The sequence below is a fragment of the Plectropomus leopardus genome, chromosome 1 (assembly GCF_008729295.1).
Source record: "Plectropomus leopardus isolate mb chromosome 1, YSFRI_Pleo_2.0, whole genome shotgun sequence".
NCBI classification, from domain to species: Eukaryota; Metazoa; Chordata; class Actinopteri; order Perciformes; family Serranidae; genus Plectropomus; species Plectropomus leopardus.
Window position 1 is genome coordinate 34,260,111 of NC_056463.1, and position 23,114 is coordinate 34,283,224.

The 23,114-nt window shown below is 38.6% G+C and overlaps 1 protein-coding gene across 1 annotated transcript in view; it reads right to left on the reverse strand.

Annotated features, from left to right (window-relative positions):
• The window catches only part of itfg1 (integrin alpha FG-GAP repeat containing 1), a 192,373-nt gene that overhangs the window by 125,631 nt on the left and 43,628 nt on the right, over positions 1 to 23,114 (reverse strand). The window contains exons 7-8 of the mRNA XM_042484273.1: positions 21,720 to 21,769; positions 8,260 to 8,347 (exon numbers count right to left, since the gene is read on the reverse strand). Of these exons, the coding sequence (XP_042340207.1) occupies positions 8,260 to 8,347; positions 21,720 to 21,769 (138 nt within the window). The remainder of the gene's footprint in view (positions 1 to 8,259; positions 8,348 to 21,719; positions 21,770 to 23,114) is intronic.

Here is a 23,114-nt window from a genome sequence, read left to right on the forward strand (position 1 = left end):
AAGGACATTTTTCATGATTAGAGTGTTATATGAGAACTGTTTGCATAATAATAATCTGAAACTGCTGCAGCTGACTGAGCTTTCCAAGATGAATTCCTAGACGGATGTATAAAGGGAAAGATGTAGAGGAAGGTGGACTCAGAACAGAGAACAAAAACAAAGAAAATATAGAGAGGAATGTCGTGAGAGACAGATAGCGAAAGGTAGAGGTAGAAAGATAGAAGGAGAAATGACACTGTGATGGAAATAACTCCCACTTCAGATCACACTGGGACGCAACGCTGCTCTCTGCTCCATCTCATCCTCTCCTACACTTTCCCTTCACTCCTTCATTATCCTCCCTGCCATCCTCCCTCTCCACATCATGCACCTCGGCTTATGTTTACTTTTCTATCCTCTTTTCTATCTCATTTCATATCATTTTTTCAAGTGCGCCATTGCACCTCACACTTTCATTTGCCTCACTCCTTACTCTCCTCCAGCCACCCTGCGGTCATTCACTGAAAGTTTTTGGGTAAAGTCATAATGTGGTCTGTCATTAGCCTGGAAAGAGGGTGGTCAGATGGGCTCATAAGATGGCCTCACAGAGAGCGACACACGCTGATTGATAATAATATTGACAGAGTTAGGCTGGTGGACAGAGATAATGCTGATGCAGTGGGAGGACAATTTAAGCAGGTCAGTAGATAAAGAAGAAATGTGTGTGTAAATACTAGAAAAGGGGCCACACACAAAAGCAGCAACACTTGTACAATTTAATGCAACACTGATACATTCAATTGTCTTTTTTTGTGTCAGAGAGGTTTTGATTCAACAGGCTGAGTTTTGTGATTTTGTATTGGATTGCATTGCATACTCTATGGTATTCTTGTTATTTTCTCTGCACTTCAAGCATGCACTACCATGGGAGTGGGCCTGCAACGACTCAAAATAGCTAAAATACTGGAGACTGTATCCATCATTGTACAATTTGTAGTTACTTTATATATAGCAAGAAATCTGCAGAAATCTGGTCACTTTAGCTGTGGTTGCTGTGTGTTCCGTGCTGACTTTTGTATTGCAGTGTGTGTGTGTTGTTTGAACAAGTAACTCGGTCACTTTAAAGATGTGGTTATTGTGTATATCATGTTGTGTTTTGTGCTGTCGGTTGTGTGCCTACTGTTCTTTGTTGTGTGGGGCATATGTTTTTCTTTACTGTGTTGTAACTGTATATTCTGTGTCAGCCTGTTAAGCGTAGGATTACAGATGGAAATTAGCGTCTTGTTAAATGCGGTGCAACCTTGTTTCCATTTCTTGTAAATGATCAATGTAATTGCATACTGTCCTTTTGATAACTAAACTAAACTAAAATAAACTAAGGACTAAGGACTAAGGACTCGTGAATTGATCATATTAGATTCAGGCTAGACAACATTTTAAGATCACCATAAGTATGAACTTGATTTGTTAACTGGACTCAAGCCAGAAAAAAATATATATATACAAGCAACTTACAAGGTAAGCTGTTATCACAAATGTTCCAGCAATCTATCCAATAGTGGTTATTATAGTGTACCAACTTGAATCACCATGTCAAATTTACGAGAATGACACAGACTGAAGGTCACAGTGACCTTGACCATTTGACTACCAAATTCTTATCAGTTAATCTTTGAGTTTACGCATACATTTGTACCAAATTTGATGAAATTCTCTCAAGGTGTTTGTGAGATTGCTTTAACGAGACTGAGGCAAAAGCAATGTCAAAGTGACCTTGCCCTTTGATCTCCAAAATCGAATCACTTCATCCTTGAATCCAAATGAACGTTTGTGCCAAATTTGAAAACTAAGCCGTCGAGGGGTTCTTGAGGTAATGCATCACAACTTGAAAACATAATCCCTTCAGGCACGGCAATCACCAGCGCGGGGGCATAAAAAAAAGAAAAAGTGAGCTCCATGGTGGCACCACAGGAAAGTTCAGGAGCACACATCCTCTGGGGACCATTACTGTTTAGATAAAACTTTAGGGCACCCACCTTAACAATATATCAGGACCAAAGTGTTGGGCCTTGCCATTAAAAAAACATAAATGCCAGCCCCAAATGTTAGCACCTCTCAGATATTTTATATAATTATTGTTACTTACCTCAGAATAAAATCTAGCTGTTATTGTCGGTTTACTTTACATGTAACATCAATCCCTTTAAGAAGCCCTTAAATTTAAGATGTTTAACTTATTAAAATGACTGTGACAACGCCACCGTTCACCATAACAACAAGCTTTTAATGCCAGTTAAAATAATCATTGTCATATGACCTGAGAAACTTGGACCTATACAGTAAAAAGCATGACGGAGAGAGAACTTCACTTCTATATTCTTGTATCACACTCGAGCTGCATGTGTGCATCTGTCTTACAACTATAGTAGAATATAAAAGACAGAACACAGCTTGCTTCAGGCTGACTTGCATCCATTTTGGACTTGTGGCATTAAAATATTTAAAGAGTTTTTACCTTAGGGTGCAGGATATCTTTCAGTTTTGTGTGCAATTCTTGTCAGAGCCAATCTCCTCTGCCTCACACTGAGTCTCCCATTCAGCCCCATTGATTTTATAACAAACAATGACTCCACTCTTGTTGGCAGGGAGCATCTCTTTTTGTCTCTGCCTGACAATATCAGAGTTGGGCTAGGGTTCAGACTGCAGGTAACTACTTTAACAGCTTTCCAGTGCGGAAGCATAAGAAATTAAGGTCTTTGTTTCCTCTAGTTTTGCGTATACAAAAGCTCACTGCCCAAAGTGCCAGCAGACAATTTAGTTTGGCTTCTGTCCATGAATTGTTATTCTCCATAGCTCTCTGCTAACAGCAGAATGGGTTTTGCTCAGCAGTTCTGTCATTCTGGATTTGACATTATAGTTGTGCATCAAGTTTCAAAAGACATCAAGTTGGGATGGCGTTGCCGCAAATCAAACCACCTCCAAATGTGGTTTGGATCCAAGCGACTGACTCTGAGCTGAAAAATGAAGCCAAAACAATAGTGCCCAAAACTGTAGTACCTCTAATGACCACTCAAGGCTGGCTCCAAAAGTGAGTCCTCATTGACCCTCATGTTAAAATGCCTAACTTTACAGCAAAAATGAACGTCTTCACAAGCTGGATTTTGGATCTCTGTAGCTTACTTCCTTGTTCATGACAACATGACATGATGCAGGGATGAATTGTTATATAAATCACCCATTTAAAATGTATTGTGTAATTGAGGGTGTGACTGCTTTGTTTGACAGGTTTTATGCCGGTTAAAAATCCATGACAACAACTTTGATCAGGTAGCGTAACCATGGTCTAACACTAGATTTACAGAGTATAGTTGTAGCTGCAACTGTCCCTTTTTAGTGTATTTTCAGTTCATGCAAGTTAATTCTAATGCTTTAGTGCCTGAAAATTTTTTGCCTGGCATAGCAATATCGAAGTTAACCATGAATACAGCCAGCGTCAGGGTTATTTTCACCCTTTCGCTTTTTATCCAAATATGGTCACTTCTGGCTCCAAAAATCCATAACAGCAATGGCCAAAATGCCAAATTTGAGGCTTTAAAAGTCCTCAAACCAACGGCTGATGTCACGTTGGCTATAACCATAACCAATCTATGTTTGGATCCAATTTGCAAAAATCACATTTTATGTGATTAACTGCTTTCTAAAAGCAATCTGGTTACTTTTGGGATATACCAAAAAAGAATTTGGGCTGGCATTCTGAATAAGGCCTTAGAAATAAAGAAAAAGATAGAAAATGATTAAGATATATAGTTAGATAAGGTGATGATTGTGTATCAAATTAATATTAATTGATATAGCGTGTCTTATAATTTGGCCTCAACTAAAATCACCAAATTAAATATTGCCTAGCACACCATATTATAATCCTATAACATAGTGTTGGATAATATTGTTCTATATCTTGTAAAACACTAATCTCTCTATCTCCTAAGCAAAGTGAATAGTGAAGCTTTTATGAATCCTTCAGGAAAAAAGAGAGGGACTTAAGAGGATAGACAGGGTGATAGTGGGTCACTACAGAGCCCTCCTCCAACAATATAATGAGAGTGACACCAAAAGCTGTTTCGATCAAGAATAGTGGGAGGAGAAGGGAAAAAAAGTGTGAAAAGCATGAAGCCATAGATAGCAGATATACAGTAGATCAAGAGAAATAAAGACAGACAGTGACAGCCGAGGACGGGCTGAGTGGAGAAGACAAAACGGAACAAAAATAAGAGACATTATATCCTGCAAGGCATCTCTCTCCCGGAATTTGGCAGATTATTAGAAGCGTGACCCTCAAAGGCTTCAATCCAAGCTAACGAGGGCAATGTCTTGACGTGACATTTCCCAGCCGAAGGAGGAGGGGGAAAAAAAGAGACTAAGATTAAAGAAATGAAAAAGTTTTTGTCAAGATAAGCTAGAGATTTAAACAAAAAAAGGTCGCCGCCCCCAGAGATGATGAATTAAATACGCACACACACACACTCGCCAGCAAATTACACAAACTCACACGCTGTGAGACAGATTCCCTCATGACACACACATACACTCACACACCCACAGCATATAGGTCATTTCCCCTCTGGCTCATACATTATTGCCAGTTTGGGAAAGGGAAGTTTGTTCACTAAATATTTGATGGACACCCCTATCTGCGATGAGATTAACAGATTAATCTTGCCAATAAGGATGTGTTTATCAGTGTGAAGCTCTGTGTGCACGCTTGTGTGTGTTTGTGTGTGTGTGCTCATGTGTGCCAGTGCTACACGAGCCCAAAAGTTAATTAAAAATGCATCAAACATTACACAGCTAACAACATCACATAGCTCAAACTAATGTGATAAGGTCACACTGGCAAAATGAAAAAAATGGGTCTTAATGCTACAAACGAAAAACAACTGAAAAAAGGCAAAAACAAAAGACAAATGCTGCAAACCAGACTACACTGTAACCTTGTTTGGATACTACATTTGATTTTTATCATACTTTTTATACATAATGAAAGTAATATATTTTCATACAGATAAATGTGTGCAGTTGGATTAATTGTTGGGCCTTCCATGGGAAAATACTTTGTTTCATAGGAAATGACATATTTTGTTCTCATGTATTGTTCTCTCAGTACAGCAGAGGAAATCTGGTCACATAAGTGGACTCACTGCAGTGTCCCCCCTCCAGACATTAAGCAGCCCCATGCTGCTTCTCCTGAATCATTGGGTAAGCTGTTTGAAAATGTGCACGTTGGAGACAGTCTAACCTCCTTCTCTCAAGGACAACTACTGCAAGAAACAATATGATATGATACTGACTCGGGCCCTGAAAGCCGAAGATTTGAATCACCAGTATGAGACCTCTTGGTTGACTGTTATTTTTCACATCGAGCAGTCTGATTTTTTTTGTTGTTGTTTTTGTTTGTCTATGTGCGGGTTACTTCTGCAGATGTCTCAGTCCCCAGATGTAGTTGCAGAGTGAGTGCTCTTAAGCTGCACAAAGGAAGAGAGTCATTACCTGGTCAAACTGTGATATAACGTTATCTTCTGCCGTCTGCTTACAAGAGGTGAATTTACAGCTTATAGCATCTTAATACGATACAGTCTCTGGCTTTTGTTTGATATCTTGTGTCTGCAAAAAGCGTTGCTGAGCATTTACTATCTCTTGTTGATGTAGTTAGCATGCATCTGCTCGGAGGGCTAACTTGTCTTGTTTTCTATATTATGCGGTCACTGTTACCCTGAACATTCTGTAGAACCCCGTTCAAACTCTACAGAAACTAGATTAAACTAGGTATACTAGAATTGTATACCTCCGCAAACCAGTCAAGTTGCACGTACAGCTTGCATCCATGTCTGTAAAAACATGTTTGTTCTTCTTTTGTGTAATTAATTGTTTTTTCTTCTCTTTCAGCTCTCTTTTATATACATACATATACAAATACATTCTTAGACTGACATCAGCAGTGGTTGTGCATACAGCCTGAATCAATTAATGTGTGCTAATCTGAGCCTGAATGATTTACTTTACAGATGAGTGCATATAGGGAGATTAATTCTCATTGTGATGTATTTGTTTTTAATTTTTTTTATTTATTTAAAGGATTATTATTACTGTTGTACTGTTGTGTATTTATTGTAGTCGTTGGAGAATGCCATTTTTTCAAGCCCCTGGAGAGCTTTGGGCAATTCTCCTTCACATTCTTTCTTATTATGCACTGTATATTCCTAATAAAGAAATGAAATAAAAAATGAAATGGATGCTTCACACACATCTTACCGCCAGCAGCACAGAAGATCTATACAATCAGCAGAGTTTCAAGATTGTCAAGAGTAGTGTCACCAATTCAGTATCTGACCAAATGCCTTCCCTTCTGTTCCTGAGTTATGATGTTGAATGTGACTACAAAAGTGTTTTGTAGAACATTATGATGTCACGGTAGCTTTACCTTTTTGATGGAAACTGTAATCATAATTAGCATAGACATTTTTGAGTTATGGCAAAAAACATGTTTTGTGAGGTCAGACTGACCATGACATCTGACCACCAAAATCTAGTCAGTTCATTATTAAATCCAAGTAAACATTTGTGCCGAATTTAAAGAAATTCCCTCAAGGCGTTTCTGAAATATCACTTACACGAAAATGGGATGGACAGACAACCAGGATAACCCGAACAGCTAAATCTCTTATGGCAGACATAATTCTGCGTTGAGTACAGCCCTAGACTCTACAGAGATAATTGCTTTGCATAAATAATGTGGCTTTGGTAGTTTGCCACCTACTCTTTTAAGTAGTATTTATATCCGCATGATTCTACAACCACAGATTTTGCACTTACAAATAAATTGTGCTGTACCACTCTGATGTGACTGGGCCTTCACTGCGATTAGAATGAGCATTAGCTGATTGCGGCCAATATTAGCAAACTTGCATACGTTTGTAAATTGTATCAAAGATATATATTATTAATATAACATTCCTGAGTCAGTCTGAAGATTTTATCACTGTTACTTGCACTCCTGTTTTTACATTATTGCAGGTCTCAGATTATCATTTCATTGAAAGTAGGCAAATTCAATTATCCTGGAATTGCCACTTCTGTTTACTGTGGCCACCGTTCAGCAAAAGTAACCCACTCTCACTTTAAAGCTAGGAAAAGCTTACGTTTGGCTTTAGGCTCTGGAAGACTATTTATTCATCCGGAGCAGCAAATTCTGTAGTATGTGCTGAGAGTTATTCACATTTACTCTGCGAGGTGCACAGCACAACTAGTTTTTACTTCTGGCACCTGACCAGCTTCATTATAGCAACCGGAGTTACAGAGCATTGTTCAGGGCAATCTCCAAACCAGAGTTTGAGGGAGCGAGGACTATTACTCATTTAGTTTTCCATCCAGAAGTTCCTCATTTTACTCGACTGTTGTACACCATTGGACTCTTAATCCAAATGGTTTTTAGTTTCTAAAACAAGCATAAAAAGCCACCACAACTCTCCCCTGACTGAGGTGGTGGCTCTGACAAGAGCGACCAGGGGCCACTGTGTGGTGCGCAGGCTGCAGCCTGGAGATTACAGAGCCAGTGGAGATTTGCTGCGGATAAATGTAAAGCTGAGCTGAACAATGAATACTACTGGCCAAGATTGTTTAAGGGGATAAGATGTTCACAAAAAATCTGGCTCCATGCGGGATTGAGTTTGTGTATTAGAGTGTGTTGTGTGGGAGTGTGTGTTTGTGACAGTGTGTGCACGCGTGAGATTAGCCTGCCTGGTAAGGGGTGAGCATTTGTGATGTGTGTGTGTGCGGTATGTGTGTGAGGAAAGAAAGTTATGTGATGAGAGAGCTGTAGTGAAAATGCCAAAGCCAAAAAGACCAGACAGTCCTATTTGGAAGCCTTTGAAGCAACACAGCTTCAAATGCAGAGGGAGCTTAAAGGACTTAGGAGAGGAATGGATCTGCCACACACACACACGCACGCACGCACGCACACACGCACAAGGGGCAGGGCACTTTTGAGTATAATCTATACTAGTACAACTCATACGACTTTCAAAGGTTTTGTAGGCGTCTATGAGTGCATTCACACACTGACTTCCAGTGTTTTTTACTTGTTTTTTACAATTTGAGTCCTTACAATCACAACCAAAATCCTCAAAGTGAATTTTAAAATGGATTTCTCCGTTACTATACCTCAATCACACACAAACACACAGGGCTAGTCAAAAATTACAGCAAATGACAAGTCATTCTCACCAAAGTCGACGAAGGAGGATTGTCCGACAGTCTTGGCTGAAGGTGGGTCTGCTGGCATGACATCATTAACTCTGATGAACTTTCCATCCTGACAGAATGACCATTAGACAGACAGAGAGAGAGAGAGAGAGAGAGGAGAGGTGTGTGAGACATTAAGATATACAGAACAGCTTTATAATGATATCATAATGGTTTTGGTTCTTTTTCTATACAGGACCAAGGTTCATGGGGCCTGAAATCGACCATAGAAGAACAATCCCAAAGGATGGCTTTTGTGTGCATCTATGCTTGTGCATAAACATAAGAAGTACATGTGCAAACACTTTGCTGCATAAATGCATATATTTTCTAGCAGCTGCTGGAAGCTGCCAGATTCTAAATAGCCCCAACATTCAGAGCAGCGGACTGTATGGGCAATTTCAACAGTCAAATAATGTATAATATATGATAAGATTTAGTGACAGCATTTTTATTGCAAAAATTTGAAAACCTGATTACTGAATATTTTGGTCATGCATACTGGAAATAAAAATAGAAATATGTATGCTTAAAATCACTTTATTTGCTGTTGTTTTAAAAACAGTTGAATTAAAATCATTAGAGTATTTTTTTTAAAAGGGCTGCATCCATTATGATTATTTTCCATTTTGGATTATTTGTTGATTAATTGCTTATCTTGTATATTTGTATATATAACCAATATTTAAACAGCAAATGCTCCCTTTTAAAAAAACAACAGCAATTTTTTTTTGTTTTGCTTAAAATGTACTTAATTTATTGACTGTTTAAATGACTGTCTATTATTTTCAATCAACTAAGTAAATAAATTGACAAATCCATCAGCACCAATTAATTTTAATGTTGCAACAAATTAATTTATCATTTTCAATTAATCTGCAGAACATACTTGAAGTCATTGTTTGGTCTACAAAATATCAGAAAATTCTGAGAGACGCCCATCCCAATTTCCCAGAACACAAGGGGGTGCTTTTAAATTGCTTTGTTTGTCAGACAAACTGTCCAATATCCAAAGATATTAAAATGACTGTGATGTCAGATATGGTGAGAGACAGATCCTCACAATTAAGACGCTGTGAATACCTAAATGACTTCAAATGTTAGCAAGTTTCAAAACTGTTGCAGATTAATTGTCGACTAACTAACCACTTTATTGACTATCCTTTTCAGATGTAATTGATTTAATTCTTTAGCTGTCTTGTGAACCCTTAATATACTCAGGTCGTGCACACACACCGGTAGCACTGAACTGACAGGAGGTTGGCAAGGGAATGCTACTTTTTGGATGGGAAGGAGTGCTACAGAATATCCTGACAAAAAAAACAACACCTAAAATTTACTTATGTCTTGATGATGCTGTTATACAGTACAGGCTTACAGAAATCAATTGGTGTGTGTGTTTGGACAAAGGTGTCAAAGTGCCAGTGTGTAGTGCCCTTTACAGAGGGCAAGGGACAGGGAAGAGGGGATAAGCATATTAGTGGGGGAAAAGAGGGTGTGTTTGACGCGTGTGTGTGTGTGTGTGTGTGTGTGTGTGTGTGTGTGTGTGTGTGTGTGTGTGTGTATGTGTGTGTGTGTGTGTGTGTGTATGTGTGTGTGTGTAGGAGCAGATGTGAGTCTGTGCAGTGGGTAACTGTTGCCTGCTGATACCAACATTAGTGATTCATGAGAAAGAGAGGGACAGAGAGAGAGAGAGTAAGAAAGACAGGGAGAGAGAGAGATGGTGAGAGAGATACAAGGACCGAGTCAGAGAGAGAAACATATACATTATGTATAAGTACTGTATGTGTTGAGGGCTGTGTGTGCATATGTGGTTAAACACTGTGGTCGCTATTGTGTGCATGCCAATTATTGCACATTCTGTATACTACGTACACTACACATACTACATAACTGTTCAGCATTTACATTATAGTTTTGACTATACATGTTGTTTTGTTAATATTCAGTAAGTTGATGCTGTGACATTAACTTAAGTTTATGAAAATGTATTGAGTGGCAAAGAGGAGGTGAACTGAAACACTAGGAAATAGAAACTGAATAAAGATGAGATAAAGCAGACACCATATTCCTCATATCGGCAGCTACATGGCATGATTTAAAGTCATTACAAAGTAATGCAGCAAACTAATTAGAATATATTAATATAGTCTTTGGCTACACATTCACTTAATGTCTTATGTCAGAGTAAACTATAAAAAAAAGGAATACTGAAGAACTATGAGTATGAAAACCAATAGTGTATAAAAAATTATATAAATAAATATGAAATATTGGTACGCAGAATAATTTTGATTGTAAAAGAAAAACAATTTCATTCAAAAGCTTTTTAATGCTGCACATCATTTACAGAAATAAACCCAAACATTTTCAATTCAATAAATGTTGCTCCTCGCTTTTGCAACACCAAAATTGTAAATGCAACACACTCTTCATGGTATTGATTTTCCTTGCAGAGGGAAATTCCACAATACAGGAATGAAATGTTGCCAACATCCACTGCTATTAAACGGCAGAGGGAAGTCCTCATATGAAAAAAACTCATCCAAGTTGAAAATGTGACTGTAAAAAGTGACATCAACAATTTCTAACCAGGAAACACATCATTAATCATGTTTAAGCACAGTCATCTGTTCTGAAAATGACAACCGAATAATTTTAACTGATTGGTCTCTGAGTCCAAATGCCACAGACAATGTTACTCAAGGTGCCTTTTTTAAGTATATTGCATTTAAGGTCAATTACTGTTTTCACACTGGCCTCTTCAACATTTTGACTGACTCAGAAGCAGTTTCACACTGACATCTATGTTGAAGGTATGCAGAATTTTCCTAAAACAATGTATAGACTCATACAAAGTTTAACCCACTCAATCATCACTTACGACCTGGTAATAGTGTGTGAAATTGCACATCTCTGCAGTACCCCTGCTTTTTGCTGTGTTCGGAACATTTTTGGGCTGCAACCTTTGGCCAGTGGTGTTTGGCCAGTGGTGCAGAGATGCCAAAAACAGCATTCAGGGGAGGTCGAAAAAGTAGTGACCAGGTAATAGCAGCGTGCATGGAAGAAGGAGCTATGAAAATTGCAGACACAGCAGCAAACTAGGATTACTGCCACAAATAAGCTCTGTGAGGTCACAGCAACCTTGACCTTCGACCATCACATTCTAATCAGTTCATTGTTGAATTCAACTGGACATTGTGCAAAATTTGAGGAAACTCCCTCAAAAATGAGATGGAGATGCAGTTCATCTTTCAGTCAAATTTAAAGTTTGTGCCAAATTTGTAAAAAAAAAAAAAAAAAAAAAATGCCTCATGCTGTTCTTGAGAATAAGAATGACAACGAGTGTAGAGTGATGTTGATGTTTGACCTATGACCTCCAAAATCTAATCAGTTAATTGTTGAGTCTAAGTGGATGTTTGTGGTAAATGTGAAGAACTTCCCTCAGTGTGTTCTTGAGATTTCCTATTCACGAGAATGGGATGTGTGGAAGTACAGCCAGACAACCAGAGAGGATGGGGATAAAGAGCGATGTGGAGTTGGCCTGTTTTCTGTTGGACAGGTAGGTGCCGGCAGTTAGCTTAGTTAGCTTGCTAATGTATCTGCTTTTCTAATACAACAAATAGTACAGTGGCTTGTAGTGTGTCTATAAGCAGTGTAGGGAGAGGGGGCCATGTTAAGATGTTAGATGTTAAGACGCATACCGTAACTGACCATTTCTGTAAAATATACTTTTGAATGTGGTTAAATGACATTAATGACTAAATCATCAGCTCTTAAAGTGTTTTGATCTTAAGAAAAAAAACACACACTTATTGCTTTATTTAATACTTTAGTCTCGTTGTAGAAGGGAAAGCAAAGTGTGACAGTGAGCCAGCACGCACAATATCAGAACCCTACAAATCAGGGCAGCCAAATGGATTCAGCCCTCATTACTGTGCTTTTCTGCCTGTGATATCGCAACATGTCTTATTTGAAAAAGACCAGTTGCACCATTTGTGGGTGAATATTGTGGAGTCTGTATATACACGAGCATCAGTAAAGTAGGCAGGTAGATGAGTGTTGCTTGAGAGTTCTGAAATACAGAAAGTTTTTATTTAGCCTTCTCTGGGCAACTGTCAGATAAAGTGCCCACTTGATCATCCTAATGGCAACCTCATACTCATAGGCTCCGACCCCACCCTGAGACATTTAGATTAGGAGACTAATGAATGGTGCTGCCACTGTGATGGTCCAGTAGATTTATGACGGTGTGGCTTGAAGTTCCCCTTAGGTCAGTTAGTACATCAATATTTTGACATCTGAATGGGGCTTCTGCAGGACTGCTCATCCTTGATTGTGACATGAGGACTGGAACATCTCATCCTGACTACTGGTAAATGTTATAATCTGAAGCCAGGCAGGGTTTTTCTTGGGTGTTTCTTTTGCTAAAAAGAGTTTTATGTTTCTGGAGGAAGAAAATAATTTTGTTTTGAATAAGTATGAGCTTGGTAGTTAGTATCAGCAGTGCTAGTGAACAGACAAAGAAAATAGCATCCCATACTCACTATGTAATATTCTGTTTTGTTGTTTATTTGTGTGAGAGAGAGGGCAACCGAGCAACAAAGACCCAGAGAACAAAAAAAAGAAGAAATAAAATTGAGCATTAGACTTGATGATGATTATTACTTCAAGGGTTAAATAGTTATCTTGATTTTTGCAGATAAGTTTCTGCACTTTTACAGTAAAGTCCCTGCAAGAGTTGCATTTAAACAGACACTGAGAGTGAATGTAGTCATTATTTCTGAATGTCATTAGGCTTTATTTTCACTTTACTTTTCTTTCAGTGCCTTCTTATCATACAGTGCCTAAATAGTGCTGACTTTGACTGAAAGCCTAAAAATCCTAATGAGGTTATAGCAGTAGTTTTTTGCAGTAGATTGGTACCAGACAAATGAATGGATATGTGGACAAATCATAGAAAACATTCAATAGCATCAAAAGTCCATGAATTTGTTTTGACAATTGCTGCATGTACAAAATTGAAGACTACCACTGGGTTACGAAGCCCTCATCTGAAATTATTTCACCTAAAAAGCTACAGCAGGTGTTTTAGGCTGTGCAGGGCATTGTGCAGATTCCGACTAAATATCACATTAATTTGCAATTATTTACAGCACACAAACCACGCTTTTAGGGGTTAATTATTTGTATCATGTTTGACGTGTGGAATGCTGATGCGGCAGGATTGTAGAAGCACTTATTTTGGTGATATAATTGGGCCATAACCGTCAGCCAAAGATTCAAGGTACTGCTGGTAGTGGATTAACATGTTTGTAACCCAACCCTTTTTGTTTCAATTTGCAAAGAATTATTGGTTCTGTAAACACAATTATTGAATGTGAAAACAAATCTTCCAGGAGGGAGTGCAAGAAACACTCATACAGTACATATTTGGAAACATGATGAGAATTAATGCTTTGACTATCTACTATTCAGAGTTTGAGCCGAGATTGCTTGTGCACAGGTCACAAGATGGTGGCTAAGCTGGTGGCTAGCAGCAAGTGGTGCTAGCAGTGCAAACAGTGCTAACAAGAGCAAAAGTGCTGACAGAGCTAATGGTGGTTGAGGGTGGGTGTTAATATTTGGCGTCAGCGCTATCCCACTGTCATGGGTCGGGACAATGTTATCAGCAGTGATCGCAATATGAGCGCAATGCAAAGCGGAGGGAACTAGTTAGCCAGTGGGATGCATACACAGGGACTCACATGCACTAAAATGAAGGCGGTACCAAACAGTCTCCTAGAGTTGGGATGACTTCCGGTCCGTTCCTGTGTAGGAGCTTAAACCCGCTTGATTTAAGCAAACTGGCTGAATGATGTTTTGGTCATTTTAAATGCAGCCTATGTCACAGTGCTGAGTCCAACTCAAATTGCATTCGTAAAATGGAATATGACAGTGTGATTAATGTACTATCATGTTTGTAAATGGGTGAACGGAGCAATAGGTGTCCAGCAGGTCATGTAAAATTCACTGATGAACAGAGCTGGTCGGTGGCAACAACATGAGAGAGATTACATCATGTAAGTTTACTCTGTGGTGTGATGAGAGGAGATACGGCAGAATTAATGCCAGTGTCTTAAGAAGACTAAAGCTGTGCCAATATGACAACATGTTGGCATTATTGTGAACTGAACTTTTGGCGGACACCACATTATTTCTGTTGCTCGCTTTGAAAGCACCTCTTCAATTGAAGAGGACCAGCTGATTTATGAAGTTGAGACAAGGACCGGCTGATTTATGAAGTTGAAACAAGGAGTTCATATGAAACCTCATCTTAATACAAAAATCTAAACACTGTGTCAGCTGGCTGAAGGGAGATCACCGGGAAGATGGAAGTTTCTGCCAATGTAAATGACCATTGCTAAAAACAAGCTAGGCTAACGTTACTTGCTGTTTGCGATACTTTATGTAATTTCTAGTAAACATCACAATATAAAATGTGTTTTCTGTTTTAAAAAGTAACGTTACAAACCTAGGAAGATACCAAGTAGGCTACTAACCCATCTATCAAGTGGTTAAGTCTCCAGTCTGATCTCGAGCACACAGCTGATCACTACTTTTCATGTTAGTTTACATGAAGTAACAGAAGTGCATATTTAATGGCTTTCATGAGGACAGAGATCTCTGGTGTTACACAGTGCTACGTAATAACTGGATGTTCATTTTCTGTTGGCACACAGTGTCATTATGTTCCACGAAGGTGCAGCTGCTGAATCATGTGGGACACTTGGAAGAAATCGATAAATTGGTCTGGTCCGAGGTTTGGCTTAACATAAAACTGGTTTGAAAATGTTCACACCTGCTGAACCCCACCAGCTGCCACAAAAACGATCAGAGATGCTCAGATTACAACACAGACAGAGGTAGCTGACTTAATTCTCTGCCTCGGATGCCATTATTCCACTATGTCTTTACATAACAAATAGCGTTTTGCTGCTATGTTAATGCTCTGGATGTCAAACAGAGAGCCTTTAAATAATTAGATTTTTTAATATTATACCAAGAGGCTTTGAAGTGACTTCTTATATAATTCATGATTCATTTATGTAAAACAAAAGTAAAGTCGATCAAATTCATAAAGTGTACAATGTGAGTATTTTTTGTCTTTGCTGTGTTGTGTGTGATGACTGAATAAAAATACTACTACTACTACTACAACATATGTAATACCTTTATGCTTTCTTAAATGCATGCATATGTTCAACTGCAAAAGAAAATGACACATTTTGTAGCTGATCTCTTCCAAAGCAGGGAGAATCAGCTCATGTCAATTAGATCAAAAGCTATAAGTCACACACACAAATGCAGACGCACCCACAGATGTGACGACGGGGTGTTAACTCTCTATGCATTGAGGATGAGATCTTAGCCAGTTTGATTGACTGCTGCTGGTTGCCTGATTGCAAGATGTCATGATTAAAACAGTGTCTGTGTGTGACAGCTGATTGATGTGTGAAGATGAAAGGATTACTGGTCTTGTTATCATTCTTCCCTTCTGTTCACATCATTTCCAACACACACGCACGCACGCACGCGCGCGCACACACACACACACACACACACATACACACACACACACACACACACACACACACACACACACACACACACACACACACAGAGAGTGCAGTGGAATGACATACTGGTATGCAGAGTTGTAGCAGTCGAAGACATTTTCACAAACCCCCTGCCTAAAAAAACTGCAGGAGTCTGAGTCTATCCTGGAGCAACTGGAAGATTTCTAACATGGCTAACAACAAAGGGAGCAAACATGGCGCAGATTGACGCTAATGCTGGTGTCAAACGTGCCTGGTGTGTGGAGTGCAGTGGTGCATGACATTTGGGATAAATTGTTTTTTTGTGCTGCGAACAGTGGGATTAAAGCTCTGATCTACTCAGTAGCGCGTGAAACTGCAGTCATACAGTGTATTAATATTTCATATACAGCTATAGTAGACAGGATTCTTTTTCTTTACTCTCATTTCAATTGAAAACACACGTAAAAGAAAGTCAAATAGAACACCCTGAATACTCACAAAAACGCTTCTGTTGGGTAAGGTTCAACTTCTTTTAAATGAATGCTAAACTGCAATAGTATCTCATATAAGTAGATCATAAAAGAAATAAAATGTCTGAATTTAAACATTTTAAACAAAGTCATGATATTTAGTTGCCCTCTATGAGGTAAGGCCAACATAAGCTCATGTAACCACCCTATTATGTGCATATTATGCTTGAAAGGCTCGGGGGAGCATTTGTAATAGTTATGACATTGCCAAATTAGCATGAAATGAGCTATTTTGCAGGTGGCCATTTCATTGTTTTTCAGAGAAAAAAACAGAGAAAATGTACAGTCCAGGGAAGCAAAATTTGAAAATACACTAATGTTTAGGCCACACATGATTTTTGTCCTTCCACAGAAATTGACATAATTGCAGTGTATGCTTGCTGAGACATACTCACCCTGTTTCTATAATAAAGAGCATGTGGGCTGATCTGAAAGTGCATATTCTTGGTATGACCATAAAGAAATGGACTAAATATCATGTGTGTTTCCATGTCAGACTGTAGTGCACTTTGTATTTGTGACCAGAGGCATCAGTTTATCCCTCAAAAATGAACTAAATTATTATATTATCAGCCTTTGTAGAATTGACCTTTAAAACCCCTTAGCTCTACTTAACGGCCAATGAAAACACCTCTTTTCACCCCCCCCCCCGGTGACTGCCCTCTCTTGTGTAATCGCATGAAAACAGAGGAATGGGGAGGGATGGAAGGAGACTTAGGGGGAGAGAAAACAGAGAAAAGTAATTAAAACAGAGTGCTGGAGAAAGAGGAGCGTGCTGGCCTGTGACCGAGAGATGCAGCGGCATTGAACCGAATACCGTGACAGGATTAACAGGGGTCTAATGCTCTGAGGATGCTGGAAAATGTATTTGTGTATATGTGCACGAGTATATGCGTGCGCTACCATGGCCATGTATATGTCATGTACCTTTGGACCAACAGCATTTTGGAATTTATTCAAGTGTCTTTAGATGTGAGCACTTGTATGTACATGTAAGGAAACAGGAACAGAGAAAGTACTGAGAAATTTGGCAGGGTGAAAGGAAGGGGTTTGGCTTCATCATGAGCTGAAGGAGAGACTGAGAAAGAGTGATGCAGGTAAACTGCAGAGGACCTGATTTTTCCTGACAAAGAAAAGCTCACTCTGTCTGTCACAGAGTGCATGTGTTCAATTTGTCTTGCTCCCAAAACCTTTGCTCCACATACTGTCCCTGCAGGATTTAAAAGATCTACTTTATCAAACAATGAATCTTTATCAATCAATTGGCAGTTGGCACACTCAGCTGAATGTCAAGATACGCTAAATAAGATATTGACCCTCCCACAAAGAGAAGAACTATAAAAGATAGAATGATGAATTAATTGCAGTGAATTAATGACACAAAGCAAACAAAAGAATGCTTCACACTGAGTCAGGGTAGGAAAACATCTAGATCCACTATCCAAATTATAACACACTTTGTAGTGGGCTTGTTGTAAGTTTAAGGAGATAACCTCTGTTTCCTTGCACAGATAAAGCAAACCTTTGATGTCAAATGACTTCCTATTTTTACTGAGGCAAAGCACCACTCTAATTGTCATTGACATGCTAATTCCACATTTTCTACTTTGTTTTATGGCAAATAAACAAAGGCTTATGGCTGAAACAACATTAGCATTCTGAAAGCGGAGACTACTGCCAAGGCTGCAAATTTATTCTTTTCATAATAGAGAATGTTAAGAAAATCTTAGTTTGCATTGAGATTCACATCTACATCATTTTACTGTCAGACAAGCACCAGATACATGATTCATGATGTTTTTTTAATTCAAGTAGTGACTTATGTCTTTTTATCAAAAACTATTAAACAACAAGAAGATTCGATTAAGCAATCGGATTGGTCAACTAGACATTTAGAACAAAATCAAATCAGCATGACAGCACACCTTCCTCATCACTTAAAATGTTACTCCACAGTTGAATCAAAAACCAGTAGACTGCAATATTGATACAAAATGTTTCGTTTTGATGAGACCTTCCTTTAGTAAATATAATTTATGGTGCTGTCAGATTGCTGCTAGATCACGCAGTTAATAAAGGTGATGCCTCTCTTGTATGCAGCAAGCCAGTTTTGAAACTGCAGAGAAATTGTTGTTTTTGAAATATGAATCAAAGCAGAGCATTTCATTATATAAAAAAACATGTTGTGAATCTACATGTGAATGTACATATCTTTTTTCAATAAATTTGGACTTTATAATGCTCCGTCTTGAGTTAACTCATGGAAAAGTTTGGATCACATCAGCAGTGCCACTGAGTCGATGACATGGTAACATTTTAAAAATAGCAAACGTAAAATTAACAGACATAGTGGCTAAATCTGTGCATGGAAAAATTCTTTATTTCAGGAGATATTTTAGTTACAACAAGATTGAGCTAGTAAGGTGGTTTTGTGTTTATGTGTGAGGTATTTATTCAGTTTGGGAAATCCCACTATCTCTACAAAGCATTACGTTAGCTAAATGGACTAGAAATTTTCCTCTGTTGCTAGGCTGTTTTGGTCGGCCTGCTTGCTAAGGTTTCATTGCATAGGAGTCTACTGATATGACTGATTGTTATCCAGTTATTAGTCAAACCACATGTATTTTCATGGAGATAACAGTGGCAGAAAGTATTTTATTTTGATAATATTAATATTGCTTAATTACACTAGACATTATGTTCAGAGCCATGCTGGTGCTAAGAGCTTAATGCTAATGCTAGCATGCTAACATGGTCACAGTGATAATGCTAGCATTCTGATTTTTGGCAGGTATTGATTTTTCGACTTAGTTTACACCGTCAGAATGCTAATATTTGCATATTGGCAATCATCACGAAGTAGGCTGAGGCTGATGGGAAGTATTTGGTCATACACCAAAGTATTAGATAGACAAAAATTTTGAGTTGAACATGGTGCTAGATGAAAAGAAGTAGACAGAAGATAAAAGTTGGAAAGTACTCATTCTCTGGGGAGCCTGATGGTCTGCTCCATATCTCATGGCAATCCATCCAAAAGTTGTTGAGGGATTTCAATTTAAAAAAAAAAAAAAGTCAGCCCTATTGTGGTGTAGACAGAAAAGTGAGGGGATCACCAAAGTCTGTAGAACCCATCCTCTGGGGATGACGATACCTGTACAAAATTTCATGGCACTTCATCGAATAGCTTTTGAGAGATTTTAGCCTGAAGTGTTCGCCCAATTGACCCACAGACTGAGACATCAATTTCCCTTGGCCTATGGGCCTAACTTTCCTAACATGTTTTTGAAAAAAATCCTTCTCACTAACAAGAGGATCAACAACAAAAAGGGCTGAAAACACATCCTAGTCACAGGTTTAAAAAATATCAAAAATCAAAACGATCTTCATGCTCCTGCGCTGAAAAAATCTCTTTCATCATGCTCTCACCTGATCAACATTCCTACCATCCGTCACCCATCCCACTAGTATTTCTTTTTGGTAAAGCATTTTATTTGCTGTTTTGCTCCTGCATGGTGTCTCTCTAGTCTCTACCCTCGGCACACATTCTGTGTCTGCCAAATCCCTCAATCTCTCTCTGTTTCTCTCTTCTTCCTTACCTCCTCCCTTTCCTTTCTCCTATTCCCCCTCTCTGTGATAAGATAGACTACTGTTCGGCTTGTGCCTCGACCTGCTGAATTTCAAATAGGCCCTTTCGACAAAAACCCAGAGCCTTGGTCTCCCCTCTCTGCTCTCTCAGAATATTAACTAGTCCTGCAGCAGTGCTAAAAATCCTGCACCTCCAAGCCCACCAAAGCTTTGCAGATCCGTTTGCTGCGTTGAGGAAACAAGCAGAGGGGAGGTGTGTGGATCATCACTCTCTCATAACTACATTTGGTTGTATTTACACACATGGCCTTTCTATTGGTGAACAAACTGGACTTAGTTCATAGTGAGGCACACAGAACATGCCTCTAATGGACCACATTGAAGATGCCTAGTTACTAGCGAACAGTCAATGAGACCAGGAAACTGTAAACATGCACTTTAAAAGTCTATTATGTAAGGTAAGAAACTGGTCATTTTATTCCAGGTAATAAAATTCATGCAACAGATATTTGATGTGGTTCTAATCCAGTTACCAAATTGCAGAGTACAAACTTTCTCTTAGACTTTAGGTCACACATAGACCAATTACACTTTTACGTTTATGTCCCTCAATTCTGCCTGTCAGTGGACTGGTAGACAGTGCTTAACACTATGCTACCCCCCCGATTTCATTTCACAAATTGGAATTAAAGCCTAAAAATCCAAATAAAATGTGTATTAACATGTATTGATGTATGTATTAAAAGCAGCGCAACAGCAGCTACAGCTAATTCAGGCATATCTGGCCTTTAATTAACTGTAAACAGGACTGATAAAAAACATAGCAATACAACAAATAAGTGTTGAAAATTATATAGAGAAGAAATTTTTTTCTGTTTTTATTGTAGCTGAAACTAAGTCTAATATCCACTGTCATTTTTTGTTCAGCTAACTTCTCAGTCGCTGCTACGAGGATCTGAGACTCAGGGAAGAACGCTACAGTCCCTTAACTGAGTTCACTCAGAGTGGACCCATGATCCACTATTGGACTGTGACACACCAGCTGGGAAATAGATCAGTGATAATCATCACTGACAGTTTTTAGAGTTTACACAGTTTAACCTACTCACAACTTCAAACACATCTGTTTGAATATTTTGCACTGCAGAGACGATCAACTGGAGAATACGGAAACAGATTCTGCGGTAAATGTTTTTATAACTGATTAACTGTTTCTGCACTGAAGAGCAACAAAACCCTAGAATTTCAGCTTAAGTGCCTCTTCCTTGAACGCCTCTCAAATCAAGTGTTTCGCTCCCCTCTGTATATTTTACAAATGAACTTTTGGTGATTGTGACTGTTGGTTCAACGGAATAAACAATTTTGAGCATCACTAGGGAATTGTGGAAAGTTGTGAAGGGCATTTGTAGAATCAAAGATGTGTTGTATTTGTCCTTAAGGACGACAGATCAATCAAAATGACAGCAACTGCTGCAGTCATACTTCTGCAATTTTACAAACTTTACACTGGAACCCTGTTATATTGAGATAGTAGTGTATGTTAGTACAAGAGAGAGTATATGAGGACTAACAGCCATAAAACCTACAACCTAATTAGTTGAATACATTTACCCCACAGTGATCACCCCTTCAGCACTGCTACAGTAACACAGTCATGGCTGCCCTGACTGAACTTGACTCCTAAAAACGCAGGCAGTGGAAAGAAAAGTTGGGAGAGGAAAAACAAAGTCCAAAAAAAGCTCCTTACCTTGCTGATCCAGGTCTCAAACTTGGGCCCATCAGTTGTGAGGAACAAATCTGGAGTGTGGAGGAGAGCGAGACAGAAGGCAGGGAGAAAGTTATTAAGTGATACACGAGTTTATCTGGCAATCACAATCTAACATGGAGTAGGGACTATTGATTGGTGATGAAGAAAATGCTGTAAATTAGTGGAAATGACAGCAATAAAAATTTACACTGTGCGCTGGCTGTGAACCCTTATGGACTTGATTAATTGATCATGAAAAAAGAACAGATCAATAAAAAGTCAGTAATTGCTTAGATTGCTAATGTTGCCTTGTTTACACAGGAGAATTATTAAAGGTCGTATATTGTTGAAAGAAATAGTTGTGTCTTTTTCATAAAGCAGGCTGCGATGCTAAATAAAAACTGTGAACGTATCAAAACTCTCATTCCCCTGAGAAATGCATGCAGCCTGTATCATAGAGTTTACCTTTAAACAAGCCGCCAGGACTACCATAAGCCTGTGATGTCACAACTATACCGGCCATGCCCTCCCACACCCTCCATAGCAAATCAATCTAACTGACCCAACATCCAATTCACATTCAAGCTGTCATTTTGTACACAAAACAAGCCACAAGACTTTAGCTGAAGAATGTCAGGAAAACTTTACACAATCAATTGATACCAGGAAACTATATTATCATTTCACAGCATTCCCAGGTATGGCAAGATTATATATCAGGGGTTAAAGTGTAAATTTTTCAGAAATGACAAAGAAATAGTATGGGACCTTTAATACAAGTGATAATAAGCATGTTCAGGAGCTTCTGTATTTATTTTTTTACATTATGTGATGGCAAGAAATGTATTTTGGTAGAAAAAAAATACAAATAAACATAACTGAATTGATATATTGCGTCTTTTTTTATTTCAGTGATGGAAAAAATGGCTTTCGGTGCATGTCCACTACTGCTGGCACAAGACAAGAGTTGGCTATAATACCTGTCAACATCATGTGTGGTGACGTGATGGCTACCTTTAAATAGTAGGACTAGGCTATTGAAAACATCATCTTCACATTCTTTCAGCTTCCAGGTTAAAAGAAAAAAAAGAAGAAAAAGAACAACATTGTTTTGAAAACGTCAACTTTTCAGAGCTTGGTTTAGTAAGAAAACTTTGATATATTTTGGCCATTCTCTTTGACTGTGGCACTGACAGGCAGTGACTCTTCAATATACAGGTGGGATTTCTGAAACGATAAGGATGAATTGGCTTCTTAAAGTGGTAGAAAAAAACAGGTGAAGAGAAGGAAAAAGAGTAGTGGGGGGGATCTCCCACTGAAAGCAACAGGATTTCGCTCAGCTTTCTGGAGGCTTCACCTCCTGGTAATGCCTGTAGCTCGCTCTATTGGAATCCT